The sequence below is a fragment of the Bombus pyrosoma genome, linkage group LG14, assembly GCF_014825855.1.
Source record: "Bombus pyrosoma isolate SC7728 linkage group LG14, ASM1482585v1, whole genome shotgun sequence".
In the NCBI taxonomy this organism is placed as follows: Eukaryota; Metazoa; Arthropoda; class Insecta; order Hymenoptera; family Apidae; genus Bombus; species Bombus pyrosoma.
The window spans coordinates 33,494-54,185 of NC_057783.1; the positions used below are offsets into that span (position 1 = coordinate 33,494).

The 20,692-nt window shown below is 28.9% G+C and overlaps 3 protein-coding genes and 2 long non-coding RNA genes across 11 annotated transcripts; 3 read left to right on the plus strand and 2 right to left on the minus strand.

The window, feature by feature from the left end:
• The first annotated feature begins 176 nt into the window (after window positions 1-176).
• LOC122574869 (beta-1,3-galactosyltransferase 5) lies at window positions 177-1,997 on the plus strand. The gene is made up of 2 exons (XM_043743008.1): window positions 177-1,443; window positions 1,654-1,997. The coding sequence occupies exons 1-2, from the start codon at window positions 623-625 to the stop codon at window positions 1,883-1,885; spliced, it is 1,053 nt and encodes a 350-aa protein (XP_043598943.1). The 5' UTR covers window positions 177-622; the 3' UTR covers window positions 1,886-1,997.
• On the minus strand, window positions 1,928-13,544 carry LOC122574862 (SUN domain-containing ossification factor). Of its 3 annotated transcripts, none has more exons than XM_043742991.1 (7): window positions 12,918-13,363; window positions 11,380-11,584; window positions 11,127-11,257; window positions 8,965-9,587; window positions 6,834-8,767; window positions 5,266-6,561; window positions 1,928-2,579 (listed from the first exon to the last, which is right to left on the minus strand). In XM_043742991.1, exons 1-7 carry the CDS (start codon window positions 12,974-12,976, stop codon window positions 2,562-2,564), a joined length of 4,266 nt encoding a protein of 1,421 aa, XP_043598926.1. In that variant the 5' UTR covers window positions 12,977-13,363; the 3' UTR covers window positions 1,928-2,561. The 3 variants fall into 3 exon arrangements, with proteins under 3 accessions (XP_043598926.1, XP_043598927.1, XP_043598928.1); XM_043742992.1 differs by lacking the exon at window positions 1,928-2,579 and adding an exon at window positions 13,410-13,544 and having other exon boundaries at window positions 2,627-6,561; window positions 12,918-13,013; XM_043742993.1 differs by lacking the exon at window positions 1,928-2,579 and having other exon boundaries at window positions 5,458-5,642; window positions 5,851-6,561; window positions 12,918-13,362.
• LOC122574883 lies at window positions 13,272-15,507 on the plus strand. The gene is made up of 2 exons (XR_006319223.1): window positions 13,272-13,389; window positions 15,181-15,507. It is a non-coding gene; the product is annotated as an uncharacterized LOC122574883 (long non-coding RNA).
• A 38-nt stretch (window positions 15,508-15,545) lies between these two features.
• LOC122574870 (dual specificity mitogen-activated protein kinase kinase 3) lies at window positions 15,546-18,908 on the plus strand. 2 transcript variants are annotated; one of them, XM_043743010.1, is made up of 7 exons: window positions 15,546-16,687; window positions 16,863-17,035; window positions 17,267-17,432; window positions 17,514-17,750; window positions 17,836-18,015; window positions 18,096-18,313; window positions 18,449-18,908. In XM_043743010.1, coding segments are annotated over exons 2-7 (867 nt in total). In that variant the 5' UTR covers window positions 15,546-16,687; window positions 16,863-16,970; the 3' UTR covers window positions 18,450-18,908. The 2 variants fall into 2 exon arrangements, with proteins under 2 accessions (XP_043598945.1, XP_043598944.1); XM_043743009.1 differs by having other exon boundaries at window positions 15,548-16,687; window positions 18,384-18,908.
• Window positions 18,039-20,448, minus strand: LOC122574881. Of its 4 annotated transcripts, XR_006319220.1 has the most exons (5): window positions 20,252-20,440; window positions 19,245-20,068; window positions 19,028-19,117; window positions 18,506-18,653; window positions 18,039-18,179 (listed from the first exon to the last, which is right to left on the minus strand). It is a non-coding gene; the product is annotated as an uncharacterized LOC122574881 (long non-coding RNA). The 4 variants fall into 4 exon arrangements; XR_006319219.1 differs by having other exon boundaries at window positions 18,506-19,117; window positions 20,252-20,445; XR_006319221.1 differs by having other exon boundaries at window positions 19,028-20,068; window positions 20,252-20,444.
• Between the last annotated feature and the right edge of the window lie 244 nt (window positions 20,449-20,692).

The following is a 20,692-nucleotide window of genomic DNA, read 5'->3' on the forward strand; positions in this document are numbered from 1 at the left end:
ATTCCAGTTTAGGAATTATTACAAGAGAAGTAAAGTGTAAAAACAAAATTACATATTTTTAACAATTGTTCAGGATTATATCACCCTCTTCTATACATGCACCGTCGTTGGGACTTAGTTTCTAAGATACATATTCATGAAAAACTGTCGGTACCACTACAATGAATTCTGCCCGTAATCATTACGAGCCCATAACCAATTCGGTACATACGCTGCCATGAACGCACAACTATAGGCAGAATTGTAGTGATAGCGGTGCAGTTTCTTTGCACGTATCTCGGAAACTAAGATCGAGCGGCTGTTATATGTATAAAAAGTGGTTGCTCAGAATCATGCCCCTGGTAATATATTCAAAAATCATTGAAATTGGTGAGGTTGGTATGATTCCGAACAATTACCATATTTTTCTATGAAGAAGAAGATAATACGAAGCATTATCCAAACCATATGACTATACAAATTAAGAACAAATACTAATTGCATAAATATATCATAAGTATAATTGTTGAACGATATTAATGACTGCATAAAAGTGATAACGTGTGTGTGTGTGTGTGTGTGTGTATGTTTGCCTTATCTAGATTAAATGAGACAGATAGTACAGTAAATAATTTTCAAAAATATGAGAAAAAAGCTCATTTTTATAGTACTTTGTGTTAGTACGATACTCATCTCGTTATTAATTATATTAAAAACAGATATTGTAAATAATACAAAATCAGAATTAAAGTATTCACAGAATGCAAGTTACACAAATAAAAATTCCGCAATTATAAAATTTATCATTGAACCAAAGTGTGATCCTAACTTCATTGTTTGGATCATTACGTCCTCTGCAAATGATCCTTTATACAGAACAGCATTGAGGCGTGCATATCCAAGTGTAATGTTAAAAACTTTGAATGTAACGAGGATATTTTTATTAGGAATGCCTAAAGAAAAAAATATATTGAAATACATTTTAAAAGAATCACAGAAGTATAATGATTTGTTGCAAGGAGATTTCCTAGAAAATTATAAAAACCTTACGTTAAAACACTTGATGGGTTTAAGATGGGCATCAAGTAATTGTAGGTCTACTTTCCTAATAAAAACTGACAATGATATTGTACTAAATGTTTTTGAAATGCTAGAACTTTTACAAAAAAAGACAATAAAGGAAAATGCTATATCTGGATATGTTTTAAGGAAGATGAAACCAATACGAACGTCAAATAATAAATGGTTTGTTACTGATGAAGATTTTTCAGATGATGTTTATCCTGATTTTCTCTCAGGATGGTTTTATATAACAAACTTAAAGGTTGCACAATTGTTAGTTCGTGCAAGTGAAAAGTTTAAGAACTTTTTCTGGATTGATGATGTATTTATTACAGGAATTTTAAGGGAAGAATGTGGTATTAAAATTGAAGAGCTAAATAGTTTGTATGCAAGCGATTATAGGTAATTTTCTATAACGACTAATACATAAAAAAGAAGAAGTTCCATTTGATTATTAAATTAAACTAAAATTTCCTTATTCGGTATTTTGTTAACTTTTCAATTAATCCCTTTTGGGGAAACACGAGAAATCGTTTATATTAAATTATAAATTCCAGTGACTATCTTACTTCTCTTTTATTTTCCATTGAAAAGATAAATTAATTTTCACAGGTATTTGGAATGCTGTATACGAGGTAGAAAACGGAAGCTAAAATGTGAGTTTATTGCAGGGCCTGATGGAGGCAAAAAAGAATTACATATTAAATTTAAAGAATTTTCTGAATATTGCCAATCGAGCTGTTCTGAAAGAATGAAAGAGCAATTAGTATCAAAAACTTGTGTGGCTGCTTATGAAGAAAAAGTAAATATTATAAATCCTAAGGTTCAGATTCGTTACATATAAAGTTTAGAACAAGTTTGCTGTCGAAGAAGTTTGCAAAATTACTACTATTATTATTATAAATGTATTTATAATATTTCTTGTTTCTCAAATGAAAATAAATGTTTTCTAAGAACATCTTGGATTGTCATGTTATGGTGAAACCATATATCATTGTTTCTAACTGTTACATTCATTTTTTAATTGTTTAAAATTTTTGTTTCTCCAATTGCTAGATTATTAGAAATCAAGAGACACAGTAATCTTCGTGGTTTTTAGGAAAGGCTTGTTACACTATGATAGTTGAATTATTATCTCTTTCATCTAGCGCTTAATTCTAATAATACTCATGCATCGCTTTCAATCAATTTCAAGCTTGATTTCTGTTTAGGAAGAATCGTGTTGTATAGATGCCCCCAGATATTTTCAATAATTATCTTATCTTAAAACTTGCTTTTCCATTTCTCACTCATTTTTTGTAAGCTTATTAGTTATTTGCTCAAGCCAATAATGCATTATAGACAAAATATCTCAATGATAAAGGCATCATTTTAAGAATTTATATACCTTTAATTGTAACTTTACTTGAATGTAACTTACATACACGCACCAAAAAAGCTTAGTTTACATTATATAATGCTAAACTACAACCACTCCAAAAGATATTATTGATTGTTTTATAATATTTGGCTGAGGTCAATTATGTTCTTTTCTTACCCTGAAAATTAAATTTGGTAAGTATCTAAGAAATTAAATAGTATGAAGGCTAGTAATGACATAAATTTATATTTTAGATCAATTTATCAACATCTCGTTTTAAATCTTTTATGCTATCGTAAAATAAATTCACTGTTGAATTTATCTTAGTTTCTTCTAGCTACCGAAGTACTTTTAATTATAATATTATTGTTTTCTAAATTACATACTTGTAAATACATATTAATTATATCTAAATATTTATCCGACATACACGGTACAAAATTTAATGTACATAATAAATAATAATAAATACAACAGTTCAACGCATTCATCGGGTATTAAAGTTACTTTGTAAACGAAAAAAGTTAAAATATTTTTGAAAATCATATTATTTATATGACAAAATTAAATTTGTTTGTTTAAAAGTTAAATGGATCATATAAGAAATATTTGTTATCATTCCGTAAAGAAACGAAAATATTTTAAAGTAAGATTACGTAAAGTTAACATTAAAATTGTAGGTTTATTTAGATTTATTTTCATAATTATACCTTTCCTATTACAAAGTAACTTCTACTATGAAATTTTATAATACATTAAAAATTGACATACTTTATAAAATAACACTAGACTGAATCAGTTCGAATTTTTAGTTAGGCTGTTTATCATAATAAACATAATATATATAATTTTATGTATAATACGTAAGTTATGATGATCCTGATAATAATAATAATAATAATAATAATAATAATAATAATAATAATAATAATAATAATAATAATGATAATAATAATGATAATGACATTAGGCATCCCATAAAGTGTTTTGTCGCAACTTAAAATGATAGTATGTTTTATTACCATTTTATTAATTTTAGTTATTTACGCAGACATTATATGATTAAATGGTTGCTTTGCTACTTCGATGATGATAAAAAAAAAAAAAAAAGAAAAAAATAATACCATAGCATTAATGAGAACAGATAATAGTTAATAGAAGATTTAAAGAATATACAGAATACATTAAAATTTCCTATTAAATTTTTAAACTATTCTTCCAATGTGCTTTTTCTTTATCTCATATAGCATCAAGAAACTTTCCACTTTTTATATTAGTACATATTTCTAATGTAGTCGGATATTAAAATAAGGTTTTGTACAAAAGATAATATATAAATGCATTTTCGATTTTACAAAATATTATAAAATATTACCGCTTTAAATGTGAAAAAAGTAAAATGGCGTGATTTTTATATTTCTCAGCATTTAATCTTCTTTCACTGTACATCCATAAGACTTTTCTAATAAGGGTAATTTTGTCATAAATATGACGATTAACTCTCGTCACTGAGCTTCACGACTTCCTGGTTTCTTTACGAGATGAAAATCGTCTTATTTATGATTAGAATATGGATATGATTTCAGCATGGTGATGCTTTTATCTACAAGAGTCATCTACAAGTTCTAGAACAGGCTCTGTTATATGTTTCCTGGTTGTTGAATAAGACGAAGAAATTCGTTCTATATTTAAAGAATCTTTTCTACGAGTTCAGCACAGGAAGGCTTTAAAGAATGATAAATGATCCTGAATAAGTTTGGAAGACCAACATATCAAGGGTCAATGACTTCGTCTTAGAATGAGTTACAAGCTAAACGAAAATATGTAGTCTATTTAAAAAATTAAAAGTCATCTTGATATTTTATCTCCATTTAGCCAATATATTATGTACATAATTGTATGACCATAATTGAAGCAGAGTAGGTTTTATTTAATACCGGTATATAGACAAACTTTTTGAGATACCTAATGGTAAGTAAGTAAGTAATGATAGTTGTGGATGTTTATTGGTCCTGTCTTGTTTCGGAATTTCTTCTATTTCTACATTCACCGCTATTTAGGCCATTCAGCGCAGTCCAAGCCAAGAAACGTTACAATAAACCCGTGTAAATACACTAAATTCCATTGTAGCTAAAAAAATGTCTCAGTCATGTCGTGTTAACCACGTGGGCTAACAACACAAATTTTATGTATTTTGTCTATTACCTTTACATAAACATCCACAATTTAAAAAGATAATATTAAATAATATATAAGTTATAATGTTAAAAATAATAATGATACATAAGTCAGTCTAGTACATTATAATAAAGTTTTATTCCTGAAACAGTTCTACGTAAGAGATATTTCAAATAATAATTATATATTTACACCTATTGATAGGAAATTTCATACGAACAAATCACAATATTCAGATATTATACGATCTATTTAATGTATGTACAGAGGTACAGACTTATTTGTATATAAAATTTCTGAAGACAGTCGATCATGGTCAGTTAGTAAAATTTTGTGACATACGGATGCACAATATATGTATATGCACACAGTCTGTATATAGTTTTTGGAGATATAATACGAGGATTATGTGCCATATATTATAATATGCTGTGTGATAATATATATATTATAAAATCTCACTAACTGATCAACTATTTACAGAAACATTATACAGGAATACAGCTCTACAAATAATGTAAGTCTGTGAAACTGCACATATCTTAAGTAACTTCATACGAGCAAAGCATTCGAACCAAGCGTATTTTATACTTAAATAGAAAGTCTTATAAGCTCTAGCAATTTCAAGTTATTCCCTGAATCGGCCGTCATTGGCAAGTTTATTTTAATCAAAAAAATTTTCTCACCATTTTCCTAAAACCAGTGCTCTTTTTCTCCTTTTTTTTTGATATTGACGTCACACTACTACTTCTAGATTCATCACTTTGATCCATTAACAGACCGTTAGTAGTTGTATCACCGTCGGTGTGAACTTTTTCTGAAGATAATTTTGAGGGAATATAACTTACTTGTACAGTCTTATCGTTAGAATCACGTGAATTCTTACACCATTCTCTGTTCGCATTGTTTGAATAAGCTTTTCTTTTCTTTCTTGTACTTAAAGCTGTTCTCATAAAGGAAGATGTTACACTTAGCCTTGTGTCTTTTAATATGCCACTAATGTTTCTGGAATTTAAGAGATCTTCAGATTCCATGACAGTCTGTTCGCTATAAGCAATTCTTTCTGGAAATATATCTGCTGATAATGAATTCAATTCATTTGAATTGTCAGTACATGAATTATTTAGCTCAGAATTTTTAATGGAATCTGTCTCAGAGTTATCAGCACATGATAAGTTGTACATCAGTTGTATATTACTCTCTGCTTTCTGAACGTTATCATCGTGCGAATTAATAATATTTACTGGGGCAGATTTAAGCCTTTTACAAACCTGTTTTGGGGCATCAATTGTATGCAACACTTCAACAGACGAAGCAATTTTTGGTGTTATTTCCATTTCGTGTGTAACATCTGAACTTGAAGTTCTGTACTGTGTATTTGGACATATCTGTATATCATTATTTACATTTGTTTGATCACCAATCAAGGCGACTGCCCTTTTACGTTTCCTCTTCCTTTCCTTTTTCGTTTCATAAGATTTACCAATAATCATTAATTCGCGGTATGTACCTGTAATGTGAGAAGCTATTTCGCTTGGTCTTCGCTTTTTCGGTTTCTTCATATGTGAATTATAGTTTTCCGCACTTTTACGCCGCATCATGTCTTTGTCTGACTGTTGCTTCTTCTTAACTTCAACTCCTTTATTGTTATTTCCCCAACAGTACATTAAAATTAAATATATCATAAAAACTTCGGAACATATTAACAACATATGTTGACCTATCATAGAGATCTTTCCGTGCCAACTATCACGATCATGTAGAAGATTTTTCATCGAGTTGGAAAGATTAACGATTTTTTCTTTTAAAATAGAAATTTCTTCTGCTCTTTTTGATTCACGTTCGTCCCTTTTACGCGTTTCTTCACTCATTGCTGAAACCGTGCGTTCAAGAGATCTCTGCATTTCTTCAACCTGTTTTTTATATCGACGACTTAATTCCTCCAAGTATTGTCCACTCAAAGACATATTTCTTTCTAATGCCTAACAATAACAAAGAGTCTGTGTGTGTGTATGTATGTATATATATATATATATATATTCTATATTTATATATTATATTAGTATAAATATGTACATTACAATACGTAGCAAGAGCACCATTAGAGCATTATTATATATAACAAAGAGATTTCATCTAATAATATGTTTATTGCATTTCAAAATTAGCAAGATTATATCGAACAATTTCTATACTTTTTGTCACATAATAACGATTAGAATTATTAATATTTGATAAGTAACTACATACATACCTTGATTCTATTAGACAGTCTTAGGAAAACAGATTCTTTTTGTGGCATAGTATTCGCTGTTGACTGAGTCACTGAAGCACTTGCAATAGGGCCATTTTGAATATGGACTGATTCTCCTTCTAAATCCTTTAGATCAGATAATAAATTGTCAAACGTTAAAGAATCTTGAGGAGGTAACTTAATTTCTTGATCTAAAATCTCTGTCTGTTCTTGTTTCCCTTCTTGATCCGGACGTCCCACTTTCTCCACTTTATTTGGTACGCTAACAAATTCCAAAGGCTCCATGTCTGATATTACATCATCATTCGGAAATTCACTGCTGTCAGTAGTAGTTATTGAGACAGAAGCAGTTGTTTGAGGTGAATTTTCGATAGAAATACTAGGCGTTATAGATGGCTCTTCGGAGGCCTTTAAGATTGGATGTTGTTCAATATTTAAAGATACAGGAACAGTTGTTAGTACTTCAGCTTCAATTGTTTCCTCAATTTCCAAAATTGGTATTGATGTTTCATTCTTAATTTCTTCTTTTCCAAAAGTTTTAGCAGGCTTTATCTGTGAAGCTATACTTTTAGAACTGGAAGAAATTTCGACAGGTGTACTAGAGAATATGTTAGTTTCGTCGCTAGATGGTTCCTGAATACCTTTCTTAGGCTCTTGAGAAGTTATATCAACATTTGAAGCCAAAGCATGTGTAGCTGATGTGTGTTGAAATGTATCAGTATTATAATCCTCTTTGTGTTTGTGTGATATATCTTCTTTAATAACCTCTTTGAAATTATTAAATGGTATTTCATGGCTTGTATTCATTACCACTTTACGCTCTTTTATGGCTAATACATTACAAAGCGCCGCGATATATTCAGATTTAAGTATAGATGTTATGAAAGCTAGCTGAAAATTCTTACTTGAACTAAATCCTTCATTAAGTTGATCATGTTTCTCCATATCTTTTACATTTTCATTATTCCCTCTCGTCTCCTTTTTTGCGGAAGCTTCAACCCCAACGCCATGAATTTTACATAGCCCGCTTTGTCTTAAAGTTCTATTCACCAGATCAATTTTAAGCAATTCATTTAATTGTTTTTCCCTACAACTAATTAATTGGAAGATTTTGGCAAATTTTTGATCTGAGCAGCTATCACAAAGTATGGTATATCTTGGTGTAGTACAACTAATAAAAGAGTTCTCAAGGATATTACCGCTGTCTATACTTTGCTGGATTTTCGTGATGTTGTTATAGGTCAAATCGCTTGATTTTACTAATACCTCAGCTGCTTTTTTCATAATGCTCAATACAGCGTCTCTAGCACTGCCAAATAAATTTCTTGGTGTTTCACCGTTTTCAACATCTAAAATCTCCTCTTCATCACTGTCTTCGTCGTCATCTACATTTGTATGCGACTCTCTCGGGATTTGATTCTCTGTTTCCGTTTCGAGAACCTCAAATTCGCTGGTACCATAAGCACGAAATAAAGAAATAGGACAAAAATGTTCAGATCCATAATAGGTTTGAAGTTCCACTTTTATGAATTTCCCGAAAAGATGTGGTTCTAGAGCAAAACTTTGAATATCCTTTACATTCTTTGCAGTGAACTGACCAACTGGACTCCAATCTCTTGTAGGAAAACGATCGCTAATATGCACTGAAAAATCTTTTGGTGATGAACTAAAAAGTTCAAAATTGGCCAATTCGATCTTCTTAGCTTGAATCGCTTCACAAAGTTCTACTACAAACCATATACGTGACGTACATGTATTAAGCATATATTCATCTCGGGTGGAAACTAAAACGCTTCCAACACTTCGTGCTTCTGGATTTGCTGCTACGAGTTTTGCACCGCAATCTGGAGAGGCATAGTTTTTAGAACGTACTTTCATTCCACCAATTCCTCGTGTTGGTGTCCCAGAATTCTGAACAGAAGCATTTGGATGTGCTACAAAAACAGGTAATTACCGTTTTATAATTAAAAACGAATTTATAATTAAAATAATAAAAATATTATTCTTTCAATTATAATATTTGTTACAATGAAATTATTTTCACGAATACTATATGAAAAATGGGACAAATTTTCGACTAATTTTTGCGCAACACGACAGCACTATTGTTGAGTTTATAAACAGAACTCACTTTTTTTCCTTTCAGCTTCCTCTAATCTTTTTTGTGTCCATTCACTGAAAGACGGAATATCTTCATGTGGATTTGAGGACCCCACAGTTACGATTCCTTCGCCAAGTACAACTGCGGCAGCATCATCTCTATTTTCTCCCGCTAATCTAGCTTTAGCATCAGTATCGCTTAATTCTGAGGTTGTTGCAAATGTTCCATCAACTTTGGATATCTCATCGGGATGTACTTTAACAACACTCTCTTCAAGCTTCAACTCCGGCCCATCAGTGGTAATAGAAGCTTGTTCAGCCCTTACTACAACCACTACCTCAGATGTTTCCTCTTCCCCAACTAAATTTGTCAGTAACAAAGATTCTTCTTCAAGACTATTTGTTTCATTACGTGTTTCAGTAATTTCATTGATAATAGATGATGATGGTGTCTGTATGCTAGATGACGTCTCTTCCTGTCCTTTCTTTATTTTTTGTCTTATATTTTCATTTCTTGTCAATATAGACGATTTTTTTGGAAATAATCTAGATTTTGAAAACTCAGAATTAAGCTTTGATTCTGCTAAACTTTGAAGTTCTGCTACAGATGTATTCACCGAAGTTAAAACTGTTGCTTCATCGTTTTCAGAAATTCTGCAAAGAAGAAAACTGAATGCACATATACTTGTAATAATTTATGAAAAATTGCTTTAAATAAGGCGATCAACATAATTTTAAAATGCATATGATTTTATAGCTTTGTGCTAAGAAATAATTAGTTAGTCAGCTAAATAGAATATTGTAGGTTAGGAAATAATTATCTCTATTATTTAAGCTAAAAATTTCCGACATTTTTATTTCGGTAACAACTTAGGTTTAAAATTCATCAAACGAATAAAAAATTTCATCTATCAAATTTATCTACGTTTAATGACAGAAGAATATTTAAGTTAAGCTAAGTTTTCACTTTCTGATATAGCGAATCCTTCATATAGTGAAGTATCAAGCTCATTTTCTTCCGAGCCAAGACATACTAAAAGCGCATTTTTAACGTTCTTATTCTTCTTTCGTATTTGCCAACGATATTTTTGTTATACATATATAACTCTTTATATGTTATAGATAAAGCATTTTATTGAAAATAAAACTCGTACAATGATCATAGTCGTACATCGGTTCAGTCACAATAATACATTTATAATAATTATCGTTATTAATTATGTAAAATACGTTTTCTAAGATAGATATTTTTTATTATTTTCATCCTTACATTTTTTTTTCACTTCTTATCTTTTCCATTTCAAATTACGCATTTAATGCAATCACTGTGCGTCTTATCAGCTATTATCTTATCTTTTATTTTAATTGTCAGGCAAAGATCATTAATTATGCCTTATTATAGATACTTTTCTCTTTTTTTTTTTTTTTTTTTTTTTTTTTTTTTTTTTTTTTTTTTTTTTTTTTTTTTTTTTTTTTATTTTAAGCATAATTTTGATAAGGCTACTAAAAACTAAAACATTTCATGTATTGTTCCACAATACTTTTTATGTTACTAAATTTTCATCATTTCAATACCTTAAACATAATAATGAAAAGACTTTATTACATACATTATACATGAAAGTATAACTTTATAGATATATAAGTTAATTACGATTTTCAGCATAACATAGCAATACATATTGAATTTAATAAAATTTAATTAAAGAACGGGCTCAAAATATTATTTAGTATTTTAAATACCAGCATGTATTTGCTACTTATAATTGTTAATAAATAGATCAGGTAGGTTTCTTATATTTTATCTTCAACGCTTTGTAAATGATCCAAAAAAGATATACATAAAGTGTAAACTTCTTTCTTTTATGATAATAAATTTAAGAATTTAAATATTATTACCATATTGTCTTATTTTCTAGTTTGTTGATTTACTATTTATAAAATTTAGATAAATGTTGTACAGAGACTTGTAGAATTCATTTACATTTAAGTGCAAGCTTCAATAACTCTAAATTTTGTAAATTTATACCCCTCCAAATGTAACATATTAAAACAAAAATAATTTTAGTTGCAAATATTCATAATATAAATTTTATTATATAAATATAGGTACATAAACTTTACATTTCACAGTCTTATGAAATCAAATGTGATAGAATTTTTCTGTGTTATGTTGACATAATAAAAACTTACCCCTGAGATAAATTAGGTTGTTGAGTAAGAGTTTCCGCTACAATATCTGAATCTTTATAAGGATTCCCTTTCTTTCTTGCTTCACCATTTATAACTGTTCCAAAGCCAGCAGATTCTTCAATATATTTTTCCTAAATTTGTATAGATGAATTAGATATTTCTAAATAACTAGAAATTTCATAGAATAAGAAATAATGTAATAATTCTTAATAACGTTGCAATTTATAACATATTTTTTATTTTTAATTCTTACATGATAATAATGATCCTTATAATCAGTTTCTAATTTGTGTAGATCATGTAGTTCCTTAATTGGTATAGTGGATGTGTTTAGGTCATTAATTTCCATATCATTTAATGTATTATTATCAACAGCCTCAGAAGTTTCATTCATTTTAAGGGATGAGTGATAATTGGTTTGTGCATTTTCAGAAGCAACTATGATGAACAGAAGTGCACTGTAAACAAAACAAAAAAAGTATCATATAGCAAAAGGGAGAAACTGTACATTACTTCAAAACAGTGTATTTCTATATGAAATGAAATATCCAAAATTGAAGCTTAAAGCTCTTGTTATTATACATATATATTGTAACCTCAGTCCTTCTCATACTCATATATGTAATAGTAAACTCATATATACAATAAACAATTGTAAACTCAGTCCTTCTTCATGTCCAAAAGGCTGAAAAATAAACTATTATTGTTATTATGTTATATTCTAGATGTATTACAAATTTAAACAGTACGATGATTTCTTTCCTTCTAAGTAAAAATGCCAATTACCTAAACATTGTATTACACAAAATTTATACAAGTTCAAATGACTAGTTTTTAAATTTTCCAGCACCTCTCTGTATGTAGTACTTTTTTAAATTAATAAGTCATCCTGAATTTGTGAATTGTTATATATGTGTAACAAAAGATTGTTATTTACTGTTCTACAAACAAGAAGTTAATGACGTATTTTATTAAACTTAATATGCAATCTATTTATAACATTGCAAACAAATGTTTACAACTACATTTTACATAATATATTTTTTATTATTAATTATATTTCCATAATATGTAAGAAAAAATCATGAACGCCCTGTTGTACATTCTTATAAATCAAACGTTTTTATTCATTTCAAAATAGTTTTATACACGATGAAAATAATATATCTCGATATGATCATTTTGCGCAATACCTTGTAATTTTATTACAATAACGCATTATAAATAAGTAATAAAAATATTGAATGATAGTACAATGTTAATATACGGATTAGAACAAATGAATAAGTTAACAAAAAAATATGAAATTAACATTTTCCATTTTATATATATATATAAATTCATAATTTATAATAAAATATACTTTTTTCTATATACGTATTTATTTTATATAATTCCTTCAAAAACTTATAACGTACAGAACATTAAAATGAATTATCTTTTTACAAGTTAATAGAAATTTGTACTTTTTGAATTGAAATTACGGATATAAACTCTTTCTACATTCTATATGTGTCAAATATTGTTAATTCATATATTACGGTATCCTAAACATCAAATTTACTAACAAGATATTGTAACCTTGTGTAAAACTAGTTAAAACACTAGTTGTAAGGACAATTAATAGTAACCTTATACTTTTTATTATTTTTGTGCGTTTAAATAAAACATACCGGTTAAACAATATGCCACACTAACGCTATTAAAAATTTAGTGCGCAACAAGGCTATCAGTAATTTTATATACACGTGCATGTAAATTGTTGATAAAAGGGGAAGAAAAAATCCTTACCTGGAAGCAACTGATATAAAAAGTAATGTCCAATACACGCACGTTATACAAATCTTCATCTTCTTAAATGCTCACATTACTCTTCAGAAAATTCCTCTGTCAATAGATAGATATTTTCATAAATGTAGAAGCATATCACGACTTTACTACTATACTATCATCACTACTGCCGTTACTGTTATCACCGCCACTACCACCATCTTTATAACCCCCTTTTATAATCATCAGTATCACCACCACAGTTATTACACAGTAAAAATCTGACGTGGTCAAATTAGGATGGTTTTGACATAAAAATAATTGAATTATCCATAACTTCGTTACATATCATTTCGTCGTGCTGCAATTTCAATCATTTTGTGCAAAATTTGTTGCAACAAATAATGCAATTTTGAAAAGAACGACAGTACACTTCGAATCAAAAATCTTTCTACGTGTAACGAAAACAGCTGATTCAATTAAAGCATGTGTTGTAGGTATCTTAACACTAACCTATTTATCCAATAACTTTCTACAATATGATCTCGAGTAAATAGTGCCCAAATAAATAATGTTCAAGCAAATAGTATTCTTGAATATCTTGAATAAAAAATTGAAAAACAACTTGTTTTGTCGTAATATTTTTAACTGAAATTTTATACAAAACTATACTATTACATGTAGATATCATAAATAATGTAAATAGCTAAACTTTACTTTGACGAACATAAAATTATTGACTATATATATATATATATATATATATATGCGTAGAATCCAAAAATCCAAGTCTTAACATTAGGAATTTAACGGTTCAGAAGTTATACATATGTAAAGTTAAGCGTTTTCAGTGTATTTAACACGTTACTTTGACGCCATATTGGCTTCTATCTATGACTCGTCCAATGAGTGGAGTTGCTGGCTGTAAATAAATGCCATAGGTATATGTCCATGATAAATGCACATAGGTGGCTACCATTTTGCGGCGGGACTTTGGATCGTACGTATTAGATTAGGTTTGAACTGTCTTGAGATATCTTTTATTAGGTTCCTTTACTTCTATAGAAGTTTGTAGAAGTGTAGTAGAGAAGTTTAGTTCAATGCTAATCTATACGGAGCACGGTTATGTAAAGAAATCTTAGCACTCGTGCACCGTAAACATAGAAAAATATATGATTGAGCCGTGAAAAATCAATATGAAAGACAAGAGTCACAATCTGCGCATGCGTAATATACTATGAATATTTCACAGAGCAGGGACGCTTTACTCATCTGTATCTGTCTTATAGAACGAGAACCTTCTGGTTTTCCGTGTTAATTTTTCACGGCTCAATTTTCGGACGATTTCCCTTGGCGAGTGTCGAGACTCGTTTACATAATCGTTGATCGTGGCGTCGAGACCTGTTTATATGATCATGGAGCGGAGTGCGGACCAATCAGATGATTGATAGAAGCTAATAAAAGCAATACGACGTCATACTATCCCGTAAAATAAGTTAAAACGCTTAGTTTTACTAGAGAGAATTTCCCCTCTTGTGTCACGTATTCATGACTCTTAAATCGCTGGATTCATAAAGTTAAAACTGATATTTTTTCGATCCTACGTGTCGAAAACTATTAAATGACAAAAAGAAAAAAAGAGAGAGAGAGAAAAAAAGTAAATGATTTCATGTCCACTGAAATAAAGTATAATCCATTTAATAAAAAGATAGAAACTTTTTATGCGACAAACGTTCTTGGAATCTTTAGATGATAGTGATTTTATTTTAAAATTCTAATTATCTCCTCTGTAAAATTATCCCTTTTTGGAACACGCGAAATATATTAGTATATATATATATGCGTCTAATATGGCAACAATTACGATGTCTACAATTATAAATCTTCTCTTTGAAAAGCATATAATGATGTCTGGCACATTGTCTCATAAGATATGATCTTGGATAATGGAAATGCATCATCTCACAAGATTATACATTCAGATGATATATTTAATACATATCCTTTGAGAGCTGTCTTCAAATTAGAATTATCAAAAATTGCATCTTCTGATTAAGTCCCATAGCATCCAACATCTATCATTGTGAAACAATAATTGTGATCAACTGATCCCAGAACTACAATAGTGTAGTTGTGATTGACAGGCACTAAATGACAACATGTTTTCCATCTAAAGCTCCTATGGAGTTTGGATAGTTCTACCTTGCATGGAATGCTTTCGCAATGTCCAGACGCAATCATTTATATTTTTGTATACCTGAAACAATGAAATATCTTGTTTCAGTAAATAGAATTATTACACGAGTACATATGAATGACAATTGTCCAATAAGGAAAGATGGTACTGCTTTTGAAACACATGCGAAACCAATAACCGCGAAAATAAAGAAAAGAGAGAAAGATAACCAATTTTAATAAACAATATGCCACATCGAATGGCAATGATGTTAAAGCATTAGAGGATATTTTCAATAACCAGAGATCTGATGAATTTGGGACGTTTGGAAATTCCATTGCAGCGCAACTACAAACATTGCCAAACGAGGTGGCAATTAAATTATAACAAGATGTACAAACTTCAATTATGTGAACACGCTTAAATTATATACAATCATTGTCTCCATCTGCCTCTACCTGTAGCATTACTCCATCACTTTGAAGAAAACAACATAGAGGACACAGATACACAAAAACAAACATCAAACATTCGAAATCTTTTTTCAAATTTTATTTACTTGAATATATTCTTCTAATGATATATATATATTGCATCCAATACCTTGAATAAAATCTTAGATATAGAACATTTTGGCACTCTATTATATATATGTATATATTATATGTATACATATATACTATAAACGTAAAAAAATTGAAGAAACTTTGAGGGTCTTCCAAAGCAAGTTCTTTCAACAGGGCATTGCTTGCTTCTAATGCATTCCCTTTATCAATCCTACTTTATATTCAAACTTTCTTTTTACATATTCCTCTAGTTATTCACAAGTTCATAATTTATTATTTCAAAGACAATCCGAATACTTGTTGCCGCCACTTCGTCACAGGCCATATTTAAACCTAAAATAAATAAGCTTTGAAACAAATAAAAGCCTTTATCTTAATAATTAATTGCGAAAATTTTAATAAATAATATTAATAATAACTGTTCTTATTGGACTTTATCGGATAACAGAGCGAGGGATTTATTCTTTGGCAATGTTCTTTTCTATTGAAACAGGGGTAAACATGCAAATTAGAGAGTGTTTATAGTTACCGTTAATACATAATTTTGACATTTAGTCAATATTTCATTACAATTCTGTCTGTTCGTTGCTTCAGTAATAACACTTTATTATCTGAATTCGGCGCGGATTAGTTCACGCAGTGTTCAATAGAGGGAGTATGCTACAGCATACAATGTCATGACAACGATAATCAACTGTTGCGACATTAAAAGTCATGACTTTTAATGCAGCGTGTAAACGTACCTTTAATGCCTCGTCTTAAATAATTTGAGACATATTATAATTTTACCATTAAACAATTTATATCAGCTATGTGTTACTATTTCATTAAATTTTGGAATAAAATATCACAATCCTCTTTTTCTAAAACTTTCTAATATATCTAGAGTACGATAATTCAGTTTAGAGTTTAAATTAAGTTGAAACTGAATTGGCTTTTGTGAGCAATTTCAAGCGACTATTTGAGTTTACTGAAAACTGCATATATGGGCAACGGAGATTTAGAATTTTATCAATATTATCTTACAATATCATCATGTTATTAATAAGGTATTGTGTGAATTATTGTTAATGATCTTACAATAAAAATATTTCCGAAAAAATTTAATTTTATTTACTAGTTTACTTGTATTTATCTGCTGTAAATTCACTGCATAACCTTCAATCCTTAATAACTAATATTATCCTAGCGTATGAAATAAACATATATCGACTTTTTTTACAGAACACATATCTGTCATTTATTAGGATTCATCTGAATATGTATTATGTTCAACTGCATATACTGCCACGATTGCAGGCTTAATATTAATTATTAGTTGTCTATTGAATTATGGCTGTACGTCGAGGAAACAGAAACTTGAAATTGCAGGTCTCTGAGGAGACACCTGTGCCTGTGTACGTAGTATTATTATTCTGTTAATCTATTATTACAATAGCAATTTATTTTTATTAACGCTATTTAATATATATTGTTATGAATAAATGTGAGAAACATATATCCATGTGAAAAATATATCATAATATATGTGAATACTGTTCTTCTTTTTTAATGAATTACTTTTTTTTTTATAATTGTTCAACTTTCAGTAATATCATGAAGTTGATAATAACTTTTATACATTATAGCACTCCGCCAAGAAATTTGGATAAAAGAACAACAATAACCATAGGTGATAAAACATTTGTAGTAGAGGCAGACGATTTAGAAACAATCTGTATCCTTGGACGAGGAGCATACGGTATTGTGGATAAAGTACGACACAAACAAAGTGGTACTATTATGGCAGTTAAGGTATAACATATTTTTATGAAGAAATCATATCAATATATTTCCTATATGTTTGTGATCAAGTTGTTTTATGTGTTATTATAGAGAATAACTGCAACAGTTAATACACAGGAGCAAAAGCGTTTACTTATGGACTTAGATATTTCCATGCGTAGTTCGGCATGTCAATATACAGTACAATTTTATGGAGCATTGTTTAGGGAAGGAGATGTTTGGATATGTATGGAAGTTATGGATATGAGTTTGGACAAATTTTATACGAAAGTGTATAAGCATGGTCGTGCCATTCCTGAAGATATCTTAGGGAAAATTGCTTTTGCAGTAAGGAGAAACTGAATGACTATAACAGAAAGCTTACTGTTTATTATAACATCAGTCATAATTATAATTTTAAAAATGTTCACAGGTAGTAAGTGCATTACATTATCTGTATTCGCAATTACGGGTGATCCACAGGGATGTGAAACCTAGTAATATTTTAATTAATCGAAAAGGAGAGGTCAAGATCTGTGACTTTGGTATATCCGGTTATCTTGTGGATTCTGTTGCTAAGACTATTGATGCTGGTTGTAAACCGTATATGGCTGTACGTAACTTTCTAAGATAGATTATAACATCTCTGAACCTGTCTATTCAATAAATTCTCCATTGTAACCTTTTTTTTAGCCAGAAAGGATAGACCCGTCGGGTAACCCTTCACAGTATGACATCAGGTCTGATGTTTGGTCGTTAGGTATATCTCTTGTTGAACTAGCAACAGGAAAATTTCCCTATGAATCTTGGGGAACGCCGTTTGAACAATTAAAACAAGTTGTAAAGGATGAAGCACCAAAGCTGCCAGCTGATAAATTTTCGGCCAATTTTGAAGAATTTATCAATAAATGGTAAATTCAATTGTTCGTAATGTTATTTCAAATCCATTATATACAGTTCAATTAATAATTGTTTTTTCAGTTTAATGAAAGATTATACTGCCCGTCCAAATTATAATCAATTATTGAAACTTGATTTTATCACAGAGCATGCCAAAAAGGACATAAATGTTGCTGAATTTGTTGGAGAAATTTTGGACCTACCTGAAGTTGAGTAATCAGCATAGTATATAAATATTTTTGACATGGTGTGTTACATGATCTTTAATGTAACTTCGTATTATGTATCGAAGTTATGTAATCAGTTCTTTATATCTTCATCAGTCATATTATTCACCCATACATACGCACGCTACAAGTAAATTAAAGTATAGTGTAAAACATAATATGTGTAACTTTTGTCTAAAAATCTATGTCTTCAGAAGTTCACTTTCTTGTTTGTTCGATATGTAACCTATGTACAATTTTCATTAATAATTTCTTCCGGATTAGTAACTATTCTTTAAACAGAGAGCAAACCCATGTAAATAATATACAAATATTTTCTCACATATAACAATAGATTGTTATTGTAGTAATGTAGTAAATAAAGTCTAAATCATAAATATCTGATCGAATTAGGTATTATATATATATAACACGTGCTCCACATAACGTGATTCTAATGATAATAAATTAGTGATATTAATATAAATAACACGAACAACTGAAAAAATATTTACTTACGAGAAAAGGTTATGTAAAAAATATCCACCTTTTTGGAAGAGTTTAAATAGAAAAAATATAGAGCTAATTACATTTGTCCATTTATATATACTGTAATAATGTAACAGATATTAATTGATAATAAATATAATTGTGAAACATATTACATATTATAAAGTGTAAGTCAGTACAAAAGCTTTATTGTAAGCACTGAGGAATGAAATAATTTTTTACTTACTGTAATAGTAGAGTAAAATAATAAGAGAACAGTGTGTTATTTTAATGAGTATAACACTATTCTTACAATATATATTAATAAAAATTAATTTTGATTTCACTAAGAGATCTTCGAAGAAACCTAACCCCAATCAACATTTAGGAGATATTTTTCTATATTAACGAAGGTGTTTATGAAATTTTCGTACTTTTTTTCTTTATATCTATATATATGTATACATAATGTTATCAACATGTATAATATTATTTTATTTTATATTAAGTCCTCAATCCTTTAAACATTACACTATTACTTTTTAATTATTTGTTGTCGAATATATATATATATATATATATATATATTATATAACATAAATATATTATATATATATATGTTTATATATTTCAGTAGTCCATGTACATAATATACGAACATAATCGTATCCGCTTAAGGAAAACAAATACATTCATTAATATATTTTACATAAAGCTTCTTAATAGATAAAAACAGCTGAAAGCTTTATTACATATTACAAATAATATTAACATGATATATTGTGTTTTTGACTTTACATACGTACAGGCATAGAAATGAATGAAGGGATCGGGTAAAGCAAGTATATATAAATGTTCTCCTTCCATTAACATGATTTTTTACATAATAAAATTACAAAATATTACATATGCACATGTATAATATGGCAGATTTAAATATATTAGTAATTTTTATATTTTTAGCTTGCTTATTTCAGTTTTTAAGAGATTGGTGGCATTAGGTTCATCCCTTTACATTCAAGAGCAATCTTTACGCCTAATACAAATAATCCAATGCTCTTAATTACAGACCTGTAAATGAAAGATTATGCGTATATGAAAGATTATGTTGTGATTAATATAATCTTTATTTAATTAGACGTACACGGTAATTGTGAATTTCAATGAATAATGGGCTACACTAAACAAGGTTATAAATTTATAAAATTGACTCGAAGGTTATATGCAACATAATGAAATTTTATTATTACATACCATTTAAAAGAATCATAATAAACATTCTTTGCGTATTTTACAACAGATGCCATCGCGATCTTTATTTTTGGAAAGATAAATCTTCGCTTGTTCAATTGCTTCTGTTTCTGGCAAAGTATCTAATCGAATTGACATGAAATTATATGTAGTACCGGAAGAAGTGCAAGCTTAAAGTTATTTCTAATGTAATGTATATACGCGAAGATGATATATATTATCAGGTATTACAAAGATATTGTTTACTATTAATACTATATTACAATGTACGAGCAATTTTGTATAAATAATGTAATTTTTAGATTAATTCGATAAAATTATAATTAGTTATAATTTATTTTCAAAATTAATTTCGTAGTTTTATGAAACTCTATTTATATTATAAAAATAGGCGTGGAGTAAGGAATATTTAATAAACAAATTTGCATTTTACATACATGAATT

Excerpts from the sequence above, each read along its gene's own strand:
- LOC122574869 (XM_043743008.1), top strand. The coding sequence starts at position 623 with ATGAGAAAAAAGCTCATTTTTATAGTACTTTGTGTTAGTACGATACTC. Across the intron at positions 1,444-1,653 it reads TTGTATGCAAGCGATTATAG|GTATTTGGAATGCTGTATAC; the intron begins GTAATTTTCTAT and ends TAATTTTCACAG.
- LOC122574862 (XM_043742991.1), bottom strand. The coding sequence starts at position 12,976 with ATGAAGATTTGTATAACGTGCGTGTATTGGACATTACTTTTTATATCA. Across the intron at positions 11,258-11,379 it reads ATAAGGATCATTATTATCAT|GAAAAATATATTGAAGAATC; the intron begins GTAAGAATTAAA and ends ATACAAATTTAG. Across the intron at positions 6,562-6,833 it reads GACTGTCTAATAGAATCAAG|GCATTAGAAAGAAATATGTC; the intron begins GTATGTATGTAG and ends TGTTATTGTTAG.
- LOC122574870 (XM_043743009.1), top strand. The coding sequence starts at position 16,971 with ATGGCTGTACGTCGAGGAAACAGAAACTTGAAATTGCAGGTCTCTGAG. Across the intron at positions 17,751-17,835 it reads TAGGGAAAATTGCTTTTGCA|GTAGTAAGTGCATTACATTA; the intron begins GTAAGGAGAAAC and ends AAATGTTCACAG. Across the intron at positions 18,314-18,383 it reads GAAGAATTTATCAATAAATG|TTTAATGAAAGATTATACTG; the intron begins GTAAATTCAATT and ends TTGTTTTTTCAG.